This window comes from Oncorhynchus mykiss, chromosome 10, assembly GCF_013265735.2.
Source record: "Oncorhynchus mykiss isolate Arlee chromosome 10, USDA_OmykA_1.1, whole genome shotgun sequence".
In the NCBI taxonomy this organism is placed as follows: domain Eukaryota; kingdom Metazoa; phylum Chordata; class Actinopteri; order Salmoniformes; family Salmonidae; genus Oncorhynchus; species Oncorhynchus mykiss.
In genome coordinates, this window is record NC_048574.1 from 62,864,855 (window position 1) to 62,885,604 (window position 20,750).

At 42.1% G+C, this 20,750-nt stretch overlaps 2 protein-coding genes across 4 annotated transcripts in view; one reads left to right on the plus strand and one right to left on the minus strand.

Annotated features, from left to right (window-relative positions):
• The window catches only part of LOC110534616 (oocyte zinc finger protein XlCOF7.1-like), a 1,104,347-nt gene that overhangs the window by 466,167 nt on the left and 617,430 nt on the right, over positions 1–20,750 (plus strand). The gene's annotated exons all lie outside the window — the stretch shown is intronic.
• LOC118936892 (zinc finger protein 566-like) lies at positions 11,000–20,012 on the minus strand. Its single transcript, XM_036934535.1, has 2 exons — positions 19,959–20,012; positions 11,000–14,396 (listed from the first exon to the last, which is right to left on the minus strand). The coding sequence occupies exons 1-2, from the start codon at positions 19,965–19,967 to the stop codon at positions 13,353–13,355; spliced, it is 1,053 nt and encodes a 350-aa protein (XP_036790430.1). The 5' UTR covers positions 19,968–20,012; the 3' UTR covers positions 11,000–13,352.

Consider the following 20,750-nt stretch of genomic DNA (forward strand, 5'->3'; position numbering starts at 1 on the left):
CCTAATTGCAGAGTTAAAAGGAGGAAGCCTGTACAGAATATAAATAAAACATGCACCCTGTTTGCAACAAGGCACTGAAGTCATACTGCAAAAAATGTGGCAAAGCAATTAACTTTTTGTCCTGAATACAAAGTGTTGTATTGGATTTGCCACAAACATAACACATTACTGAGTACCACTCTCCCGATATTCAAGCATAGTGGTAGCTGCATCATGTTATGGGTATGCTTGTAATCATTAAGGACAGGAGTTTTTCAGGATAAAAAATAAACAGAATGGAGCTAAGCACAGGAAAAATCCTAGAGGAAATCCTGGTTTAGTCTGCTTTCCACCAGACACTGGGAGATTAACTCACCATCCGGCAGAACAATAACCTAAAACGCAAGGATAAATCTACACTGGTGTTGCTTACCAAGAAGACATTGAATGTTCTTGAGTGGCCGAGTTACAGTTTTGACTGTCGCCTCTGGTCCTGGCCTGCTCGGTGGTGTCGTCCCCTGGGACCTTGGCTGCACCCGTCTGAGTCTTGGAATGCAATTTGGCCACCCAGTCTAATCTGTTGCCCTCCAGCCAACCACCTACAGGAAGAGGTTAGAAAATAGACTTTACAAACGTGTCAGAAAACGCTACATATGGATTTTTTTGGGGTCAATTACCTGGTCAAATTAAGATGTGTGTTTTTGTATGCAAACATAAGTTGTAATTATTTCCCCTTTACCTTGCTCCCCCATCTTTAGTCCACTCAGCAGGTCAATGCTCTCTGGTCCGTCTCCTCTTTGACCAGCAGCAGATCAGGCTTCCCATCCTCCATGTCTACTGACTGTAAGAGATACAGAGTGAGAGGATGTTGGATCAAGAAATCTGATATGAGCACCCTGCTATGAAGCATTATCTGATTGGGCAATGAGGGATTGCTATGAATACTATGCAAACATGTTAGTTTTTGATTACTTTACACACTTTCATGGTTTGATAAGACAACAGCACTCCGACTCTGAGAGGCTTTGTGGATACGAGCTCTGACCTAATACCATTCAGACAGTAGTTCAGTGGGCTCACCTCAGTGAGACTGTGTGTGGTCCTGTGCTGCTCAGCTGGTTCCTCTGTGGGTTCAGGAGCAGATGTAGTCTGGTTGTCCTCCATGACCATGTTCCCCTCAGAGTTCCCCAGACCCTCCTCCTTCACCTGCAGCACCTCTGGACCCTCCTCATCCTAGTAGAGACAGGTGATACAGATTACACAGACATACACTCCCTCAGGTACACACAGATAAACACACTTTCAACATGGAGTGTTTACCCATCCCCACTACGTTTGAGTCCTATACTGTAGTTACAGAATGACTTCATTGTTGTTAAAGCCATCATGGTAGACATATCAATAGACTTAACTATTTTTGAAATGTACAGTAGGTGTTTGTTAGTGTATGGGTACATGTAGGTATATTTAGTAAGTGTATATTGGTTACAATGTGCTGTCAGGTGTATACAGAATAGGGTGAGATAAGATGCGGTGTATACTAAAGAGAGACAAGTATTTTAAAAAGTATTAGAATGAAAAGTCCCATTTTGTTTTTATTAAACAAAACTCATTTTAAATACACCATATGAAAACCAAACATGCACATGTCTCCACTACAAATCTGCATTCATTTTCTCAACAAAAGTGTCTTGGGAAAAAAATTAAGTTGTTGAATAGAAGTAATGAAATAGGCATTTGTGAACATAATTTAGCCTACACAGTACAAACACAATATCATCTTTACTTTTTCAAAATTTTGTTGTTAAAGTGGAATTAAAATGGATTAAATTGTCTTTTTTCTCTCCAACGATCTACACAAAACTCTGTCAAAGTGTAAGAAAAATGTAACATTTGTAAGTAAAAAATGAAAAATAAAACTCTTGATTAGATAAGTATTCAACCCCTGAGTCAATACATGTTAGAATCAAACACATTACTTACAAAACATTGAAACCTTCCTAATATTGAGTTGCACCCCCTCCCTTTTTGCCCTCGGAACGGCCTCAAGTTGTTGGGGTATGGACTTTACAAGATGTCAAAGGTTTTCCACAGGGATTCTGGCCCGTGTTGACTCCAATTCTTCCTACAAGATGGCTGGATGTCCGTTGGGTGGTGGACCATTCTTGATACACACAAACTGTTGAGCGTGAAAAATCCAGCAGCGGTGCTGCGCCTGTCATCTACAGTTGAAGTCGGAAGTTTACATACACCTTAGCCAAACACATTTAAACTCAGTCTTCACAATTCCTGACATTTAATCCTAGAAAACATTCCCTGTCTTAGGCCAGTTAGGATCACCACTTTATTTTAAGAATGTGAAATGTCAGAATAATAGTAGAAATAATGATTTATTTCATCACATACCCAGTGGGTCAGAAGTTTACCTACACTCAATTAATATTTGGTAGTATTGCCTTTAAATTGTTTAACTTGGGTCAAACGTTTTGGGTAGCCTTCCACAATCTTCCCACAATAAGTTGGGTGAATTTTGGCCCATTCCTCATGACAAAGCTGGTGTAACTGAGTCAGGTTTCTTGGCCTCCTTGCTCGCACATGCTTTTTCAGTTCTGCCCACACATTTTCTATAGGATTGAGGTCAGGACTTTGATGGCCACTCCAATACCTTGTCTTTGTTGTCCTTAAGCCATGTTGCCACAACTTTGGAAGTATGCTTAATTCATTTTCCATTTGGAAGACCCATTTGCAACCAAGCATTTACTTCCTGAATGATGTCTTGAGATGACAGTTCTATTTTAGTTTCATTAGACCAGAGAACATTTCTCCAAAAAGTACAATATTTGTCCCCATGTGCCGTTGCAAACCATAGTCTGGATTTTTTTATGGTGGTTTTGGAGCAGTGCCTTCCTTGCTGAGCAGCCTTTCAGGTTATGTGGATATAGGTACTTTTGTACCTGTTTCCTCCAGCAGCTTCACAAGGTCCTTTGCTGTTGTTCTGGGATAGATTTGCACAAAAGTACGTTAATCTCTAAGAGACAGAACACATCTCCTTACTGAGCGGTTTGATGGCTGCGTGGTCCCATGGTGTGTATACTTGCGTACAATTATTTGTACAGATGAACGTGGCACCTTCAGGCGTTTGGAAATTGCTCCCAAGGATGAACCAGACTTGTGAAGGTCTACAATTTGTTTTGAGGTCTTGGCTGATTTCTTTTGATTTTCCCATGATGTCAAGCAAAGAGGCATTGAGTTTGAAGGTAGGCCTCGAAATACATCCACAGGTACACCTCCAATTAACTCAAATTATGTCAATTAGCCTATCAGAAGCTTCTAAAGCCATTACATAATTTTCTGGAATTTTCCAAGCTGTTTAAAGGCAGTCAACTTAGTGTATGTAAACCTCTGACCCACTGGAATTGTGATACAGTGAAATAATCTGTCTGTAAACAAGTGTTGGAAAAATGACTTGTATCATGCACAAAAGAGATGTCCTAACCGACTTTCCAAAACTATAGTTTGTTTACAAGAAATTTGTTTCACTCCGACTGTAATACCATACACCTTACAAAGGCACTTAAATATATAAAAATATTCTGTCTCGCCCAGTCACCCTCTGAATGGCACACATACACAATACATGTCTCTTGTGTCAAGGCTTTAACAATCCTTCTTTAACCTCTCTACTCCTCCATCTACACTGATTGAAGTGGATTTAAAAAGTGACATCAATAAGCGATCAAAGCTTTCACCTGTATTCACTTGATCAGTCTGGCATGGAAAGAGCAGGTATCCTTAATATTTTGTACACTCAGTGTATATCACACAATGTCTGGATGCAATATTCTACACAGGAATACTCAACACTGAAATCTGTTACTCTGGTTATAATGAAAATTAAACTAATGCAGTGTTTGATCTAAACATCAGAGGCTATAGAGTGGAATGTTTTTTTCTACGGGTGTATTCTGAAGTAGCTCATCTCTGAACCTCTTCCCGCATTGTGTAGAGGTGAACCGCCTTTCACCCGCGTAGCCCTTCGGGTGCATCTTCCTCACACTGGGACCAGCTGTATTATTTCTCCCCTGTGTGGACCCTCTGGTGTCTCTTCAGGTGACCAGCCTGGGCGAAGCGCATGTGACACTGGGTACAGCCAAATGGTTTCTCTCCTGTGTGGACCCTCTGGTGCTTCTTCAGGTTGCCAGCTTCAGCGAAGCGCATATGACACTGGGTACATCCGAAGGGTTTCTCCCCTGTGTGGACCCTCTGGTGGATCTCCACCTTCTGGGGGCAGCTGAAGCCTTTGCTACAGAACATGCATAAGAACCGTTTCTCTTTACTTTTGCCTGATGTTGCTCCTCTACCCCGTGCCTTAGCCTTTTGGCCCTTTGAGTTCAATACCTGATCGAAAAGGACACGGTCCTGTGACTTCGAAGGTCCCATCGACATGGACACTGACTCATGATCCCTGACCGTGTGTAAAGGGGAGTTGGTTGTGACATTTGGATTTGTCTCTAAGCTTTCCCTGTAATTTAAGAAATCTCTGCCTTGTGAGTGTCCTCCTAAGTGAGTCTTATCTACATTCCATGTCAGAGGAGCGTCGCCCTCCACTTTCACAGTGACTTCATCTATGACCAGACCCTCCCCTTTCTTATTTCTTTCTTCGGACTCTTCAGAGTATACACTACTACGGTAGGGGTTCCAGTCCCCTCTAGACAGATCAGTCTGTGTCTCTAAGCCCAAGTGCATGATGCCAGGGTCCATCTCTGTAGCGTAAGAAGAAGACCGATCATTGCCAGTCTCTAATGCATCACCTGAATCCCGAAGGGAATGAGCAGTCCTCGGGTTTAGGTTACCGTAAGGTAAATACTCTGAGCCAGGAGCAGGAGGACAGCCCAGTCTCCCCAGCCCCAGTCTCTCTGGGTCTGATCTGTGGTCAGATCCTGTGTGTAGGAGCCTGTGTGTTACAGTTAAAGTCTTGGTGTCTGACTTGAGGACGGCGTTCTGCGTTCCACTGACCTCCGTGATTCTGCGTCGGGTCCTGGGCGGTGCTGGGGCGATGGTGGGGGTGTCCTTTGTGGCTACATGGGGCTCTACAGCCACTCGAGTCTGGGTGTCTCTGCTATGCCATGGGTCCTCCTCTCTTTCAGACCTCTCCAGCTTGACCCCAGAACCTGCATCTGCAGACTGACACAAGAAGAGGAGGTTGTTACCAGTACATGAGTTGAATTGTATAACAATGTCCTAGGGGAGTCTTACAAGTTCCCCAATGGCAGATAAATGAGGATGTCAAATAAAATGTTATTAGTCACATGCGCCGAACACAACAGGGGTAGTAGACCTTACAGTGAAATGCTTACTTACGAGCCCCTAAGAAATAAAAGTAACAAGTCATTAAAGAGCAGCAGTAAAATAACAATAGTGAGACTATATACTGGGGGGTACCGGTGGTACAGAGTCAATGTGCGGGGGCACCGGTTAGTTGAGGTAATATGTACATGTAGGTAGAGTTATTAAAGTGACTATGAATAAATAGTGTGGGGGGGGGGGGGGGGGCAATGCAAATAGTCTGGGTAGCCAATGCAAATAGTCTGGGTAGCCATTTGATTAGATGTTCAGGAGCCTTATGGACATAGACTTGGCGCTCCGGTACCGCTTGCCGTGCGGAGGCAGAGAGAAAAGTCTGACTGAGGTGGCTGGAGTATTTTTAGGGCCTTCCTCTGACACCGCCTGGTATAGAGGTCCTGGATGGCGGAAACCTTGGCCACAGTGATGTACTAGTCCATTCACACTACCCTCTGTAGTGCCTTGCGGTTGGAGGCCGAGCAGTTGCCATACCAGGCAGTGATGCAACCAGTTAGGATGCTCTCGATTGTGCAGCTGTAGAACCTTTTGAGGATCTGAGGACCCATGCCAAATCTTTTAAGTCCCCTGAGGGGGAATAGGTTTTGTCGTGCCCTCTTCACGACTGTCTTGGTGTGCTTGGACCATGTTAGTTTGTTGGTGATGTGGACACCAAGGAACTTGAATATCTCAAGCTGCTCCACTGCAGCCCCATCGGTGAGAATGGGGGAGTGCTCTGTCCTCTTTTTCCTGTAGTCCACAATCATCTCCTTTGTCTTATTCATGTTGAGGGAGAGGTTGTTGTCCTGGCACCACGCGGCCAGGTCTCTGACCTCCTCCTTGTACGCTGTCTCGTCGTTGATCAGGCCTACCACTGTTGTCATGCCTGGCTGTGCAATCATGAGTGAACAGGGAGTACAGGAGGGGACTGAGCACACACCCCTGAGGGGCCCCTATGTGGAGGATCAGCGTGGCTGATGTGTGTTGTTGCCTACCCTTACCACCTGGGGGCAGCCCGTCAGGAAGTCCAGAATCCAGTTGCAGAGGGATGTGTTTAGTCCCAGGGTCCTTAGCTTATTGATGAGCTTTGATGGCACTATGGTGTTGAACACTGAGCTGTCGTCAATGAATAGCATTTTCACAAATAGGTGTTCCTTTTGTCCAGGTGGGAAAGGGAAGTGTGGAGTGCAACAGAGATTGCATCATCTGTGGATCTGTTGGGGCAGTATGCAAATTGGAGTGGGTCTAGGGTTTCTGGGATAATGGTGTTGATGTGAGCCTTGACCAGCCTTTTCAAAGTACTTCATGGCTACAGACGTGAGTGCTACGGGTTGGTAGTCATTTAGGCAGGTTACCTTAGTGTTCTTGGGTCAAGCACTATGGTGGTCTGCTTAAAATATGTTGGTATTACAGACTCGGACAGGGAGAGGTTGAAAATGTCAGTGAAGACACTTGCCAGTTGGTCAGCGCATGCTCACAGTACACATCCTGGTAATCTGTCTGGTCCTGCGGCCTTGTGAATGTTGACTTGTTTAAAGGTCTTACTCACATCGGCTGCGGAGAGAGCGACACACTGTCTTCCGGAACAGCTAGTGCTCTCATGCATGTTCCAGTGTTATTTGGCTCGAAGCGAGCATAGAATTAGTTTAGCTCGTCTGGTAGACTTGTGTCACTGGGCAGCTCTCAGCTGTGCTTCCCTTTGTAGTCTGTAATGGTTTGCAAGCCCTGCCACATCTGACTAGCGCCAGAGCCGGTGTAGTATGATTCGATCTTAGTCCTGTATTGACGCTTTGCCTGTTTGATGGTTCGTTGGAGGGCATAGCGGGATTTGCTGTATGTTGATAGTGTCGTCGTTCAGCCATGACTCCGTGAAGCATAAGATATTAGTTTTGAATGTCCCGTTGGTCATTTAATCTTCCGCGTGGGTCATCGATTTTATTCTCCAAAGATTGCACGTTTGCTAACAGAATGGAAGGAATTGGGGCTTTATTCAATCGTCTACTAATTCTCAGAAGGCAGCCTGCCCTCTAGCTCCTTTTTCTCTGCCTCCTCTTCACGCAAATCACGGGGATCTGGGCCTGTTCCCGAAAAAGCAGTATATCATTCGAGTCGGACTCAAAGGAAAAAAAGGATTCTACCAGTCCGTGGTGAGTAATCGCAGTCCTGATGTCCAGAAGTTATTTTCGGTCATAAGAAACAATATGTACAAAATACGTTTAAAAAATAAGTTACAAACCACGCAAATAAACAAACAAAAACACTATCGGTTGGGGACATGTAAAACGTCAGCCTTTTCCGGCGCCATTTTCAATGTACATGTTGTACAGTGAATACCTGAGGGGAGCCTTACTTAAATGAACGGACACATTTGATTTACAATGTAACTGTAATATTTAATGCAACACTATTACACTGACCTCTATCACGATAATGTGCTGGGTTGAGGTTCCCCTCCCCTCATCAACAGTGATTGGTTGGTCATCTATCCATGTATTGTGTCCCGCTGGCTTCACAAAGCTCCTGTGGCCTCCAGTGAGATCTCCTTCACCTGAGACAGTAATTGGGGGAAAAGAGGTTAGGTCAGCTACTGTCAATGCTTCATGGTATATTATACACTATTGACATGGTCTACAATTGGCAAGGATATAACTTCTTGATATTCTATTGATTGTTTTCAATGAGTAAATCATGGTAAATGCAGTAAATCAAGTTAATGATATTGTAGGTGTCTTTCCATTTAATTTCAATTATATTTTGACAGCACAACTTTTAATTTGGACTAAACTTTTATACACATTTGCCCATGATAGAAGTAGTCAGAAATTAACAGTTCTGAGAAAGTAGCTGTTTTTAGCCTTTTTAGATAATTGACGTTAATGGTAAAAAAAGAAAGAAAGCCAGTTTAAAAATAAATCAAGTATTAAATAGTTTGACAACCATGTTTGTAAGCTTTTAAATGATATACAACTCAATAATTTATATTTTCCAGTGATTTAGACATGGATGTTTCATGGTAGGGTGGGGTATGTAAAACGCGTCAACTTTGAGCACATCTATCTCCTAAATACTTTCTGACCACTTCTACCATAAGCAAATATGTATAGAAAGTTTCGTTCAAATCAAAAGGGATGTGGTCAAAAAGTGACTGAAATCAAATGGAACAACCCAATATTAAACAGATTCTTGATTTACTGCATTATCTATAGTTTACTCACTTAAAACAATGTGATGGTTTTGGTTAAGCAGAAGTGGAACGACCCTATTATGTCTTCGGGAAAGGTAGCTAAGTAATCAGGTGAATTATTGCATACTAACTATCCAAAAATTGACCAAGATCCAATTCTGATTAACACATCTAAAGACACACATGCACAAAGGGGAACGGGGCGACAGGCACTGAGCTATATGAACCGAGGCAGCCCCCGCAGCCTGGGCCTTGCAAAATGTACCTCTTGCCATTCCTCTGTACTGGTCAAGAATCTTGACACGACTGGGCCGACTGGCGAAGACGCGCTCCCGTGCCACCTTCAGTTCCAGTAGCTGTAGTTTCCTTCGCAACGCCCTGTTTTCTTTCTGGTTTTGAGTTATTTCCAAACGAAACACTGCATAGTCGTCATCTACGAGTTTACAGACCTCTGCCACGGCTGTATTCGCTAGTACCTCCATAATGGAGGCTATTTGAGTGTGAAAAACCACACTGTCAGCCATTGTTAGCTAACGTTAGCAGCTAACTTTACCTAGACAACATTAACCAACTCCTGTTTCAAACGCGAATCAAAGAGTACCTGGGGCAAGTATGTGATGCTGTGTAGTTAAATTAGTAATATTTTGAGTTCCATGGGTTTAATAAATGTCTAAATGACAACAATAAAAACGCTAATGTGAAAATGTTAACTGGTCAACGCTTACTTCCGTTTACTACTTCTTAGGTGAGGTTTTGTTGCGAATTTCACGCAAAAGGTATATTGCCGCCACCAACTGGATGGGGTGAAAAAATAGACAAAAAGAAAATTACATGATATTATTGGGGATAGGGAAAATAACATTATTCCACAAAAAGAAAAAAAATCCCACTCCAGTCACTCAAACACCCTGATAAAGCTCTGGGGCCTGAGAGGGTGAGACCACATGAGACAGTACTCCATACCAACATGCACATGTCATTATGATGTTATATAATGGTCATATTCTGATCAGGATGCCATATGACCAAAATATGACTAGTTTAAGACTTTTTTTTTGTGAAATATTTAAGTGGATTGGCAACTTAAAAAATATATATATATATATATATTTCCTTTTACCTGTTTTTCTCACCATTTTCGTGGTTGCCAATTGGTAGTTAGTCTCATCACTACAACCCCTGTACGGACTCGGGAGAGGCGACAGAGCCTGGACTCGAACCAGGATCTCTAGTGGCACAGCTTGCAACTACGATGTTGTGCCTTAGACCACTGCGCCACTCGGGAGGCCCGATAGGCCACTCTTTAAAGAGATTCTCTGGTACTTCTGTATAATTTGTAGCCAGTAGTTCTGAAACTATCACGTAAGAGCCAAAAGTGGTCCCCGAAAAGTTGGTACTACGTCACATAGGTCCAGATATGTGCACCAAGTCATTGCTCTCTCTTTCTCTCTGCTGTGTCCACTGAGCCATTAGGCCCACCCTGCAACCTCATTGGATAATTATGCGTTTGAGCCAATAATTTGTGTTAAGACAAGGTAGACAGAAGATAGCCCTATTTGGTAAAAGACCATGTGTCCATATTATAAGCAAAGTGCAAAGAGAAATGACAGTCCATCATTACTTTAAGACATGGTCAGTCAATGCGGAAAATTTCTATAACTCTGAAAGTCTCTTAAAGTGCTGTCGCAAAAACCATCGAGCTATGATGAAACTGACTCATGAGGACCGCAACTAGAAAGGAAGACCCAGAGTTACCTCTGCTGCAGAGGATAAATTTCTTTAAAGTTAACTGCACCTCAGATTGCAGCCCAAATAAATGTTTCACAGAGTTCAAGTAACAGACACATCTCAACATCAACTGTTCAGAGGAGACAGCCTGAATCAGGCCTTCATGGTCAAATTGCTGCAAAGAAACCACTACTAAAGGACACCAATATAAGAAAAGACATGCTTGGGCCAAGAAACACCAGCAATGAACATTAGACCAGTGGACATCTGTCCTTTGGTCTGATAAGTCCAAATTTGCGATTTATTATTATTTTTTTTTCCCCAACCACTGTCTTTGTGAGACGCAGAGTAGGTGAATGGATTATCTTCACCTGTGTGGTTCCCAGCATGGAAAAGGTGGTGTGATGGTGCTCTGCTGGTGACAGTCAGTGATTTATTTAGAATTCAAGGCACACTTAACCAGCATGGCTACTAAAGCATTCGGCAGTAATACACCATCCAAGCTGGTTTGCGCTTAGTGGGACCATTTGTTTTTCAACAGGACAATGACCCAAAACTGTGATCCAGGCTGTGTAAGGGCTATTTGACCAAGAAGGAGAAGGATGGAGTGCTGCATCAGATGACCTGGCCTCTACAATCACCCGACCTCAACCCAATTGAGATGGTTTGGGATGAGTTGTACTGCAGTGTGAAGGAAAAAGCTGCCAACAAGTGCTCAGCATATGTGGGAGCTCCTTCATTATTATTTGTGATTAGTGATTCATTTTAAGCTAAACATTTTTTTTAATGTCCCTAATTTTACAGTAAAAAAAATATTATTTTCAAAAGACATTGAACATATAATCGTGAAATCATAGTGTAAAATCAGGTGAGCTGGTTTTACTCTTTTTGGACATATTCTGGTGTTTTGTGTTGGGAAACTGAATGGGTCAAGCTTAACACATCAACTCTGTTACCTATAGATAGGCTAGAAATGTTTTTGTTTTTTGTGAAGCTTGCATTCAATTGTCCCTTCCTGTTGCACATAAGAAGGGTCCATTCCCCTAGGCTGAAGACCCGACATTGAATAACATAGAATTCTATGTTGGGCAGAAATGTGCATTTGGATCAGGAAAGTTTCCACTCAAGACCTCTACAAGCCAAAATGCTGAATATTTTTTTTTTGTACTATTTTTTTGAAAATTGCAAATATAATTTTATTCAATATTCTGCCTTGTAGAGGCTATTTCTTTAAGACTATCATGGAGTAACCATGGTAACAGTCATGTTTAGCCAACCATTCCCCTTCACAAGGGGATTCATGACTGATTTAAGATGAATTTCTAAACCCTGTTATGGTCAACCCTGTTACTTTATTTGGTACTTAATAGGCTTTTTTTTTTTAGATTGGAAAAAGTGTTTTTTTATTAAATTGAATATGTGTTCTTTATTTTTTACGCCAAGTTACACTACTCAAAAGCCACCTAATTGGTGGAATAACCCAATAGCCAGGTGCATCACTATTCCCATTGAAAATCTATTACTGTATGTAGGTTATATGTACAGTATTTCTCCCTTACCTTACTCCCCCATCTTTAGTCCACTCAGCAGATCAATGCTCTCTGGTCCATCCTCTACGGTCTCCTCTTTGACCAGCAGCAGATCAGGCTTCCCATTCTCCATGTCTACTGACTGTAAGAGATACAGAGTGGGAGGATGTTGGACTTAGAAATCTGATATGGAGCATCTTCTGATTGGGCAATGAGGGATTGCTATGAGTACTATGCAAACATGTTAGTTGATTTGATTACTTGGCAGTCTTTAATGGTTTGATAATTCAAAAGACATGGTCCCACATTTAAGACAAAATGTATCAGAGTAGGAGTGCTGATCTAGGATCTGTACATATAATCTTATTCATTATGATCTAAAAGGCAAAACTGATGCAGGTCAGCACTCACTTTTTTGTGTGGATTCGGGCTCTGACCTAATACTATTCAGACTCTACTTTACAATTGGGCACACCTCAGTGAGACTGTGTGTTCGTGTGCTGCTCAGCTGGTTCCTCTAAGTTCAGGAGGAGATGTAGTCTGGTTGTCCTCCATGATCATAGTCCCCTCAGAGTTCCCCAGACTCTCCTCTCACCCCTCCTCCTTCACCAGCAGCACCTCTGGACCCTCCTCCTCCTGGAAGTGACAGGTGATACCGGACATTTTAACTGGAAGCATTTTCATTTATCTGACATTTGAGAAATGTACCGGACCCATATGCATTAGGTTCATAACCTGATTAGGCGTCCACCCACGGTGCTCAGAATGACAGAAATCACATTCAGACATTTGTCATTCAGCTCAATAGAAGTGCATCCTTCTTACCGAATTCTGATGCGCACATTGAAGATGTTAGAATAACTGTCCACAGTGATACTCTTCTTGTTGGCTGAAGAAAAGTCAAACAGCATTATCACTAGCCTATGTCAATCTACTATCCCCAATAGTAGAAAAGAGTACCTATTCTATTGGTCAGCTTGTCGTTTTGTGCGAGAAAGAAATAGCCTATTCCTAACAGACTCTGGGACAGTTGTGGGACAAAAGATCAAAGTCAATCAACCAGTAGGCCTCGGCTACATCAACATTTTTTTTAAAGCAATGAGGCTGATGCAACAGATCAGAACGTTTAGTTTAAAATGTTGATAAACTATTATTTCTTCACATAAGCGCAGTGTTTATAAAGAATAGGGTGAGATCAGATGTGATGTATACTAAAAGTCTCAATGAAAGTCTTAGAATGAAAAGTCCCATTTTGTGTTTATTAAACAGAAACAAGTGTTAAATACACCATGTGAAAACCACACATGTCAACAAAAAACTGAATGAATTTGATAAATTGAATTCATTTTCTTGTGGAAAAAATTAAGTTGAATGGAAGAAATGAAATAGGCATTTGTGACCAACATATAGCTTACACAGTATAAACACAACATGTAACAGACTTTTTAGGCTTATATATCACACATCTGGATGAAATATTCTACCCAGGAATATTCAACACTGAAATATGTTACTCAGTATTCCAAATGCATCTGTGGATATTTTATGCTGACAACAATGACAATTCATCAGTCTTTAATGCAGGATTTTATCTAAATGTCAGAAGACCTTTCTCCCGTGTGGACCTTCAGGTGCATCTTCAGGTTACCAGCCTGGGCAAAGCGCATGTGACACTGGGTACAGCTGTAGGGTTTCTCCCCCGTGTGGACCCTTTGGTGCCTCTTCAGGGTGCAAGCCTGGGCGAAGCGCATGTGACACTGGGTACAGCTGAAGGGTTTCTCCCCTGTGTGGACCCTCTGGTGAATCTCCACCTTCTGGGGGCAGCTGAAGGCTTTGTTACAGAACATGCAGAGGAACCGTTTCTCTTTACTATTGCCTGATATGGCTCCCCCTCCCTGACCCTTAGCTCTATTCCTTTTGTTTGAGTTCAATACCTGATCGAAAAGGACGCGACCGTGTGAATCAGAAGGTGCCATCGACGTGGACACTGGGTCACGATCCCTGAAAGTGAGTAAAGGGGAGTGGGTCACCACATTGTAGTCTAAGAAGTCACTAGTGTTGCCTAGTGAGTGTCCTTCTCTTAAGTGAGTCTCGTCTACATTCCATGTCAGAGGTGCATCACCCTCCACTTTCACCTCATCTACCACTATAACCTCTTTCTTTTCTAGGCGCCCTTCAGAGTATACACTACTACTGTGCAGGTTCATTTCCCCTCTCATTGGATTAGTCTTTGTATCTAAGCCCACAGGCATGTCACCAGGTATCTCTGTAGCATATGAACAAGACGGATCATTGCCAGCCTGTAACGAGTCACCTGAGTCCTGATGGGATAGAACCATCCTCGGGCTACCGTAAAGTAAATTCTCTGAGCGGGGAGCAGGAGGACAGCCCAGTTGTCCCAGCCCCGTTAAAGTCTCGGTGTCCGTCTCTGACTTGAGGGCGGCGTTCGGCGTTCCACTGACCTCCGTGATGCTGCATTGGGTCCTAGGCTGCGCTGGGGTGGTGTTGGGTTCCGCCGTGGCTACAGGGGGCGCCACTCCAGTCGCTGATCCAGTCTGGATGTCTCTGCTGTGCCGTGGGTCCTCCTCTCCTTCAGACCTCTCCTGCTTGACCCCAGGACCTGCAGCCTCTGTAGACTGACACAAGAGGTACGTGTTTTTAATAGGCGTCACGCATATCAAATTCATGGAAATGTGGTGAAAAAATAAGATATAGTGCCTTCAGAAAGTATCTATACCCCTTGACTTATTCCACATTTTGTTGTGTTACAGCCTGAATTTAAAATGTATTAAATCGATTGTTTTTCTCACCCAACTACAGTGCCTTGAAAAGGATTCATCCCCCTTGGCGTTTCTCCTATTTTGTTGCATTACAACCTGTAATTTAAATAGATTTGGATTTGATGTAATGGACATACATAAAATAGTCCAAATTGGTGAAGTGAAATGAAAAAAATACCTTGTTTCAAAAAAATAAAAAGTGCATATGTATTCACCCCCTTTGCTATGAAGCCCCTAAATAAGAACTGGTGCAACCAATTACCTTTAGAAGTCACATAATTAGTTAAATAAAGTCCACCTATGTGCAATCTAAGTGGCACATGATCTGTCACATGATCTCAGTATATATACAAACCTGTTCTGAAAGGCCCCAGAGTCTGCAACACCACTAAGCAAGTGGCACCATGAAGACCAAGGAGCTCTCCAAACAGGTCAGGGACAAAGTTGTGGAGAAGTACAGATCAGGGTTGGGTTACAAAAAAATATCAGAAACTTTGAACATCCCAAGGAGCACCATTAAAGCCATTATTAAAAAAATGGAAAGAATATGGCACAACAAACCTGCCAAGAGGGGGCCGCCCACCAAAACTCACAGACCAGGCAAGGAGGGCATTAATCAGAGAGGCAACAAAGAGACCAAAGATAACCCTGAAGGAGCTGCAAAACTCCACAGCAGAGATTGGAGTATCTGTCCATAGGACCACTTTAAGCCGTACACTCCACAGAGCTGGGCTTTACGGAAGAGTGGCCAGACAAAAGCCATTGCTTAAAGAAAAAAATAAGCAAACATGTTTGATGTTTGCCAAAAAGCATGTGGGAGACTCTCCAAACATATGGAAGAAGGTACTCTGGTCAGATGAGACTAAAATGTAGCTTTTTGGCCATCAAGGAAAACACTTTATGGTGCAAACCCAACACCTCTCATCACCCCGAGAATACCATCCCTACAGTGAAGCATGGTGGTAGCCGCATCATGCTGTGGGGATGTTTTTCCATCGGCAGGGACTGGTAAACTGGTCAGAATTGAAGAAATTATGGGTGGTGCTAAATACAGGTAAATTCTTGAGGGAAACCTGTTACAGTCTTGCAGAGATTTGAGACTGGGACAGAGGTTCACCTTCCAGCAGGACAATGAACCTAAGCATGCTGCTAATGTAACCGATGTGAAATGGTTAGCGGTGGTACGCGCTAATAGTGGCGCGATGGGTAACGATGCTTCGAGGCTGACTGTTGTCTGTGTGCAGAGGGTCCCTGGTTCGAGCCCAGGTAGGGGCGAGAGGGACGGAAGCAATACTGTTACATTGATGCTGTTGACCCGGATCACTGGTTGCTGCGGAAAAGGATGAGGTCAAAAGGGGGGTGAGTGTAACCGATGTGAAGTCACTTACTCAGACCTTGAAGTAGTTGTTCCCCTTGCTCTGCAAGAACGCGGCTTTTGTAGCGCAATGAGTAACGATGCTTCGAGGGTGGCTGCTGTTGTGTTCAGAGGGTCCCTGGTTCGAGCCCAGGTTGGGGCGAGGAGAGGGACGGAAGCAAGTCTGTTACACTAAAAGCAACACTCGAGTGGTTTAAGGGGAAACATTTCCATGTCTTGGAATGGCCTAGTCAAACCCAGACCTCAATCCAATTGAGAATCTGTGGGATGACTTAAAGATTGCTGTACACCAGCAGAACCCATCCAACTTGAAGGAGCTGGAGCAGTTTTTCCTTGAAGAATGGGCAAAGATCCCAGTGGCTAGATCTGCCAAGCTTATAGAGACATACCCCAAGAGACTTGCAGCTTTGGGGGTGGGGGTGAATAGTAATGCACACAAGTTGTCTTATTTCTTTATTTGTTAAACAATAAAAACTATTTTGCATCTTAAGTGTTGTTGTGTTAGTCAAATGATACAAACCCCCCAAAAATCCACTTTAATTCCAGGTTGTAAGGAAACAAAATAGGAAAAATGCCAAGGGGGGTGAATACTTTTGCAAGCCAATGAAAACACAATACTCTATAATGACAAAGTGAAAACATATTTTTTTTAAATGTTAGCAAATTTATTGAACATGAAATACAGAAATCTCATATATAAAAGTATTCACACCCATGAAACAATACATGTTAGAATCACCTTTGTCAGCGGTTACAGCTGTGAGTCTTTCTGGGTAAGTCTATTAGAGCTTTGCACACCTGGATTGATTGTACAATATTTGCACATTATACTTTTTTTTAAATTCTTCAAGCTGTCAAGTTGGTTGTTGATCCTTTCTAGACAGCCATTTTCAATTCTTGCCATAGATTTTCAAGCCAATTTAAGTCAAAACAGTAACTAGGCCACTTAGGAACATTCAATGTCATCTTGCTAAGCAACTCCAATGTATATTTGGCCTTGTGTTTTAGGTTATTGCCCTGCTGAAAGCTGAATTTGTCTCCCATTGTCTGTTGGAAAGCAGACTGAACCAGATTTTTCACTAGGTTTTTGCCTGTGCTTAGCTCTATACCGTTACCTTTTATCCTAAAAAAACTCCCTAGTCTTTGCCAATGACAAGCATACCCAAAACATGATGCAGCCACCACCATGCTTGAAAATATGAACGGCACTCAGTGATGTGTAGTGTTTGCCCCAAACATAACTTTATGTCCTGAATTGAAAGCTTTCATTTATTTCTTTGCCACATTTTTTTGCATATTTACAGTGCCTTCGGAAAGTATTTCGACCCCTTGACTTTTTCCACATTTTGTTACATTATAGCCGTATTTAAAAAAAAAACATTTTTCAATCTACACACAATACCCTATAATGACAAAGTGAGAACAGGTTTTTATAAATACCTTAATTACATAAATATTCAGACTTTGCTTTGAGACTCAAAATTGAGTTCAGGTACATCCTGTTTCCATTGATCATCCTTGATGTTTCTATAACTTGATTGGAGTGCACCTGTAGTAAATAAAATTGATTGTCCATGATTTGGAAAGGCACACACCTGTCTATATAAGGTCCCACAGTTGACAGTGCATGTCAGAGCAAACATCAAGCAATGAAGTTGAAGGAATTGTCCGTAGAGCTCGGAGACAGGATTGTGTCGAGGCACAGATCTGGGGAAGGGTACCAAAACATTTCTGCAACATTGAAGGTCCCCAAGAACACAGTGGCCCGATCATTCTTAAATGGAAGAAGTTTGGAACCACCAAGACTCTTCAACCACCAAGAGTTGGCCGCCCGGGCAAAACTGAGCAATTGGAGGAGAAGGGCCTTGGTCAGGGTGGCCCACTTGGAGTTTGACAAAAGGCACCTAACGACTCTCAGACCATAAGAAACAAGATTCTCTGGTCAGATGAAACCAAGATTAAACTTGTTGGCCTGAATGCCAAGCGTCACTTCGAGAGGAAACCTGGCACCATCCTTACGGTGAAGCATGGTGATGGCAGCATCATGCTGTGGGGATGTTTTTCACCGGCAGGGACTGGGAGACTAGTTAGGATCTAGGGAAAGATGAACGGAGCAAAGTACAGAGAGATCCTTGATGAAAACCTGCTCCAGAGTGCTTAGGACCTCCGACTAGGGCGAAGGTTCACCTACCAACATGACAACAACCCTAAGCACACAGCCAAGACAACACAGGAGTAGCTTCGGGACAAGTCTCAATGTCCTTGAGTGGCCCAGCCAGAACCCAATCGAATATCTCTGGAGAGACCTGAATATAGCTGTGCAGCAATGTTCCCATCCAACCTGACAGAGCTTGAGAGGATCTACAGAGAGGAATGGGAGAAACTCCTCAAATACAGGTGTGCCAAGCTTGTAGCGTCATACCCGAGAAGACTCACAGCTGTCAAAGGTGCTTCAACAAAGTACTGAGTAAAGGGTCTGAATACTTATAACATTTAAATATCAGTTGAAATTTTATAAATTAGCAAAAATGTCTGAAATTGTTTTTGCTTTGTCATTATGGGGTATTGTGTGTAGACTGAGGGGGGGGGAAAGATTTTATCAATTTTAGAATAAGGCTGTAACCTAACAAAATGTGGAAAAAGTCAAGAGGTCTGAATACTTTCCGAAGTGCCTTATTGCAAACAGGATGCATGTTTTGTTATATTTTTATTCTGTATAGGCTTTCTTATTTTCACTCAGTCATTTACGTTAGTATTGTGGACTAACTACAATGTTGTTGATCCATCCCCAGATTTCTCCTATCACAGCCATTAAACTCTAACTGTTTTAAAATCACCATTGGCCTGATGGTGAAATCCCTTCATTCCTCTCCGGCAACTGAGTTAGGAAGGATGCCTGTATCTTTGTAGTGACTGGGTGCATTGATACACCATCTATAGCCTAATTAATTACTTCACCATGCTCAAAGGTGCCCTTCTTTGCGAGGCATGGAAAAACCTACCTGGTCTTTGTGGTTGAATATCTGCTTGAAATTCACTGCTCGATTGAGGGACCTTACAGATAATTGTATGTGTGGGGTATAGAAATTGGCTAGTTATTCAAAAATCATGTTAACCTCTTATTGAACACAGAATAAGTCCAAGCAACATATTATGCGATTTGTTAAGCAGATTTGTACTCCTAAACTTTAGGCTGGCCATAACAAAGGGGTTGAAAATGTGACTCAATACATTTCAGATTTTCATTTTGTATTCATTTCTAAATTGTTCTACAAACAAAATTGCACTTTGACATTATGAGGTATTGTGTGGAGATCAGTGACAACATTTAAATTGAATACATGTTCAATTCAGGCAGTAACATAACAAAATGTGGAAAAAGTCAAAAGCTGTGAATACTTTTTGAAGGTACAATTATATTTGTATTTGTGTATTGAGATGCCTTTTATCTAAATATTTAACACTCAAGAAATAAGAATAAGTTATTAAAGTCTCATTTGAACTACAACTCAGCAACCCTGTTAGCGTGCCTGCTCAAGTTGGACTCACAGGACGATAAAAACCTTTATATTAGATTACGCTGTACCTTTTTTTACTGAACATTGCCAGCCAGTACAAAAAAAAAAGCTAAACATTTAATGATTAACGTTTCGGCTTTATGCTTCTTCTTGGTCGTCAGATACGTTGAAAACCGGCATATGGTAAGTACATTACCTTGGAAACACATACATTTATATATATATATATATATATATATATATATATATATATATATATATATATATATATATATATATATATATATATATATATATATATATATATATATATATATATATATATATATATACACATTTCAAGCAAATTCTCAATCTACAAAACAAGGAACCATGGCGTATTGGATAATGTTGTAGGGAAGTCTCTCAAGTTCCCCTAAGGCAGATAGCTGAAGTGAATAGCTGAGGGGAGCCTTTCTGAAACAAACGGGACACATTTGATTTACAAAGTAACTGTAATTTGTAATGCAACACTATTAAACTAACCTCTATCATGATAAAATGCTGGGTTGAGGTTCCACTCCCCTCATGAACAGTGATTGGTTGGTCATCTCTCCATGTATTGTGTCCCGCTGGCTTCACAAAGCTCCTGTGGCCTCCAGTGAGATGTCTGCCACCTGAGAGAGTGATTGGAGAGAAGAGGTGGTTAGATTAGCCACTGTCAATACTCAACAGTATATTCACACTATTGACAGTATAAACACTGTCTAGAATTGGCAAGGATACAAGGTAACACTTCTCATAACTTATTGATATACTATCTATTCATTGATGTGTTATGTTCCATGCATCACATTGTTTTCATTGAGTAAATAGGAAATGGAGTAAATCAAGAATCTGGTTTGAATATGAGTGTCTTTGCGCAAATTAGCTAAGTATTCAGCGAAATATTGCATACTATCCTAAATCTGACCAAGACCGAATTCTGAGCTACAGCATTTATGAACAGCGACAGGCCGCGCAGTCTCCGCTTTTTGTGAGAAGTACCTCTTCCCATTCCTCTGAATTGGCCGAGGATCTTGACACTACTGGGACGACTGTCGAGGACGCGCTCTGGTATTGTCCTGTCTACGCGCTCCCGTGCCACCTTCAGTTCCTGAATCTGTAATTTCCTCCGCAATGCCCTGTTTTGTTTCTGGCTTTCAGAAATTTCCAAACGAAACACTGCATAGTCGTCGTCTACGAGTTTACAAATCTCTGCCACTGCTGCATTCGCTAGCACCTCCATGATGGAGGCTATTTGAGTGTGAAAAACCATACAGTCAGCCATTGTAAGCA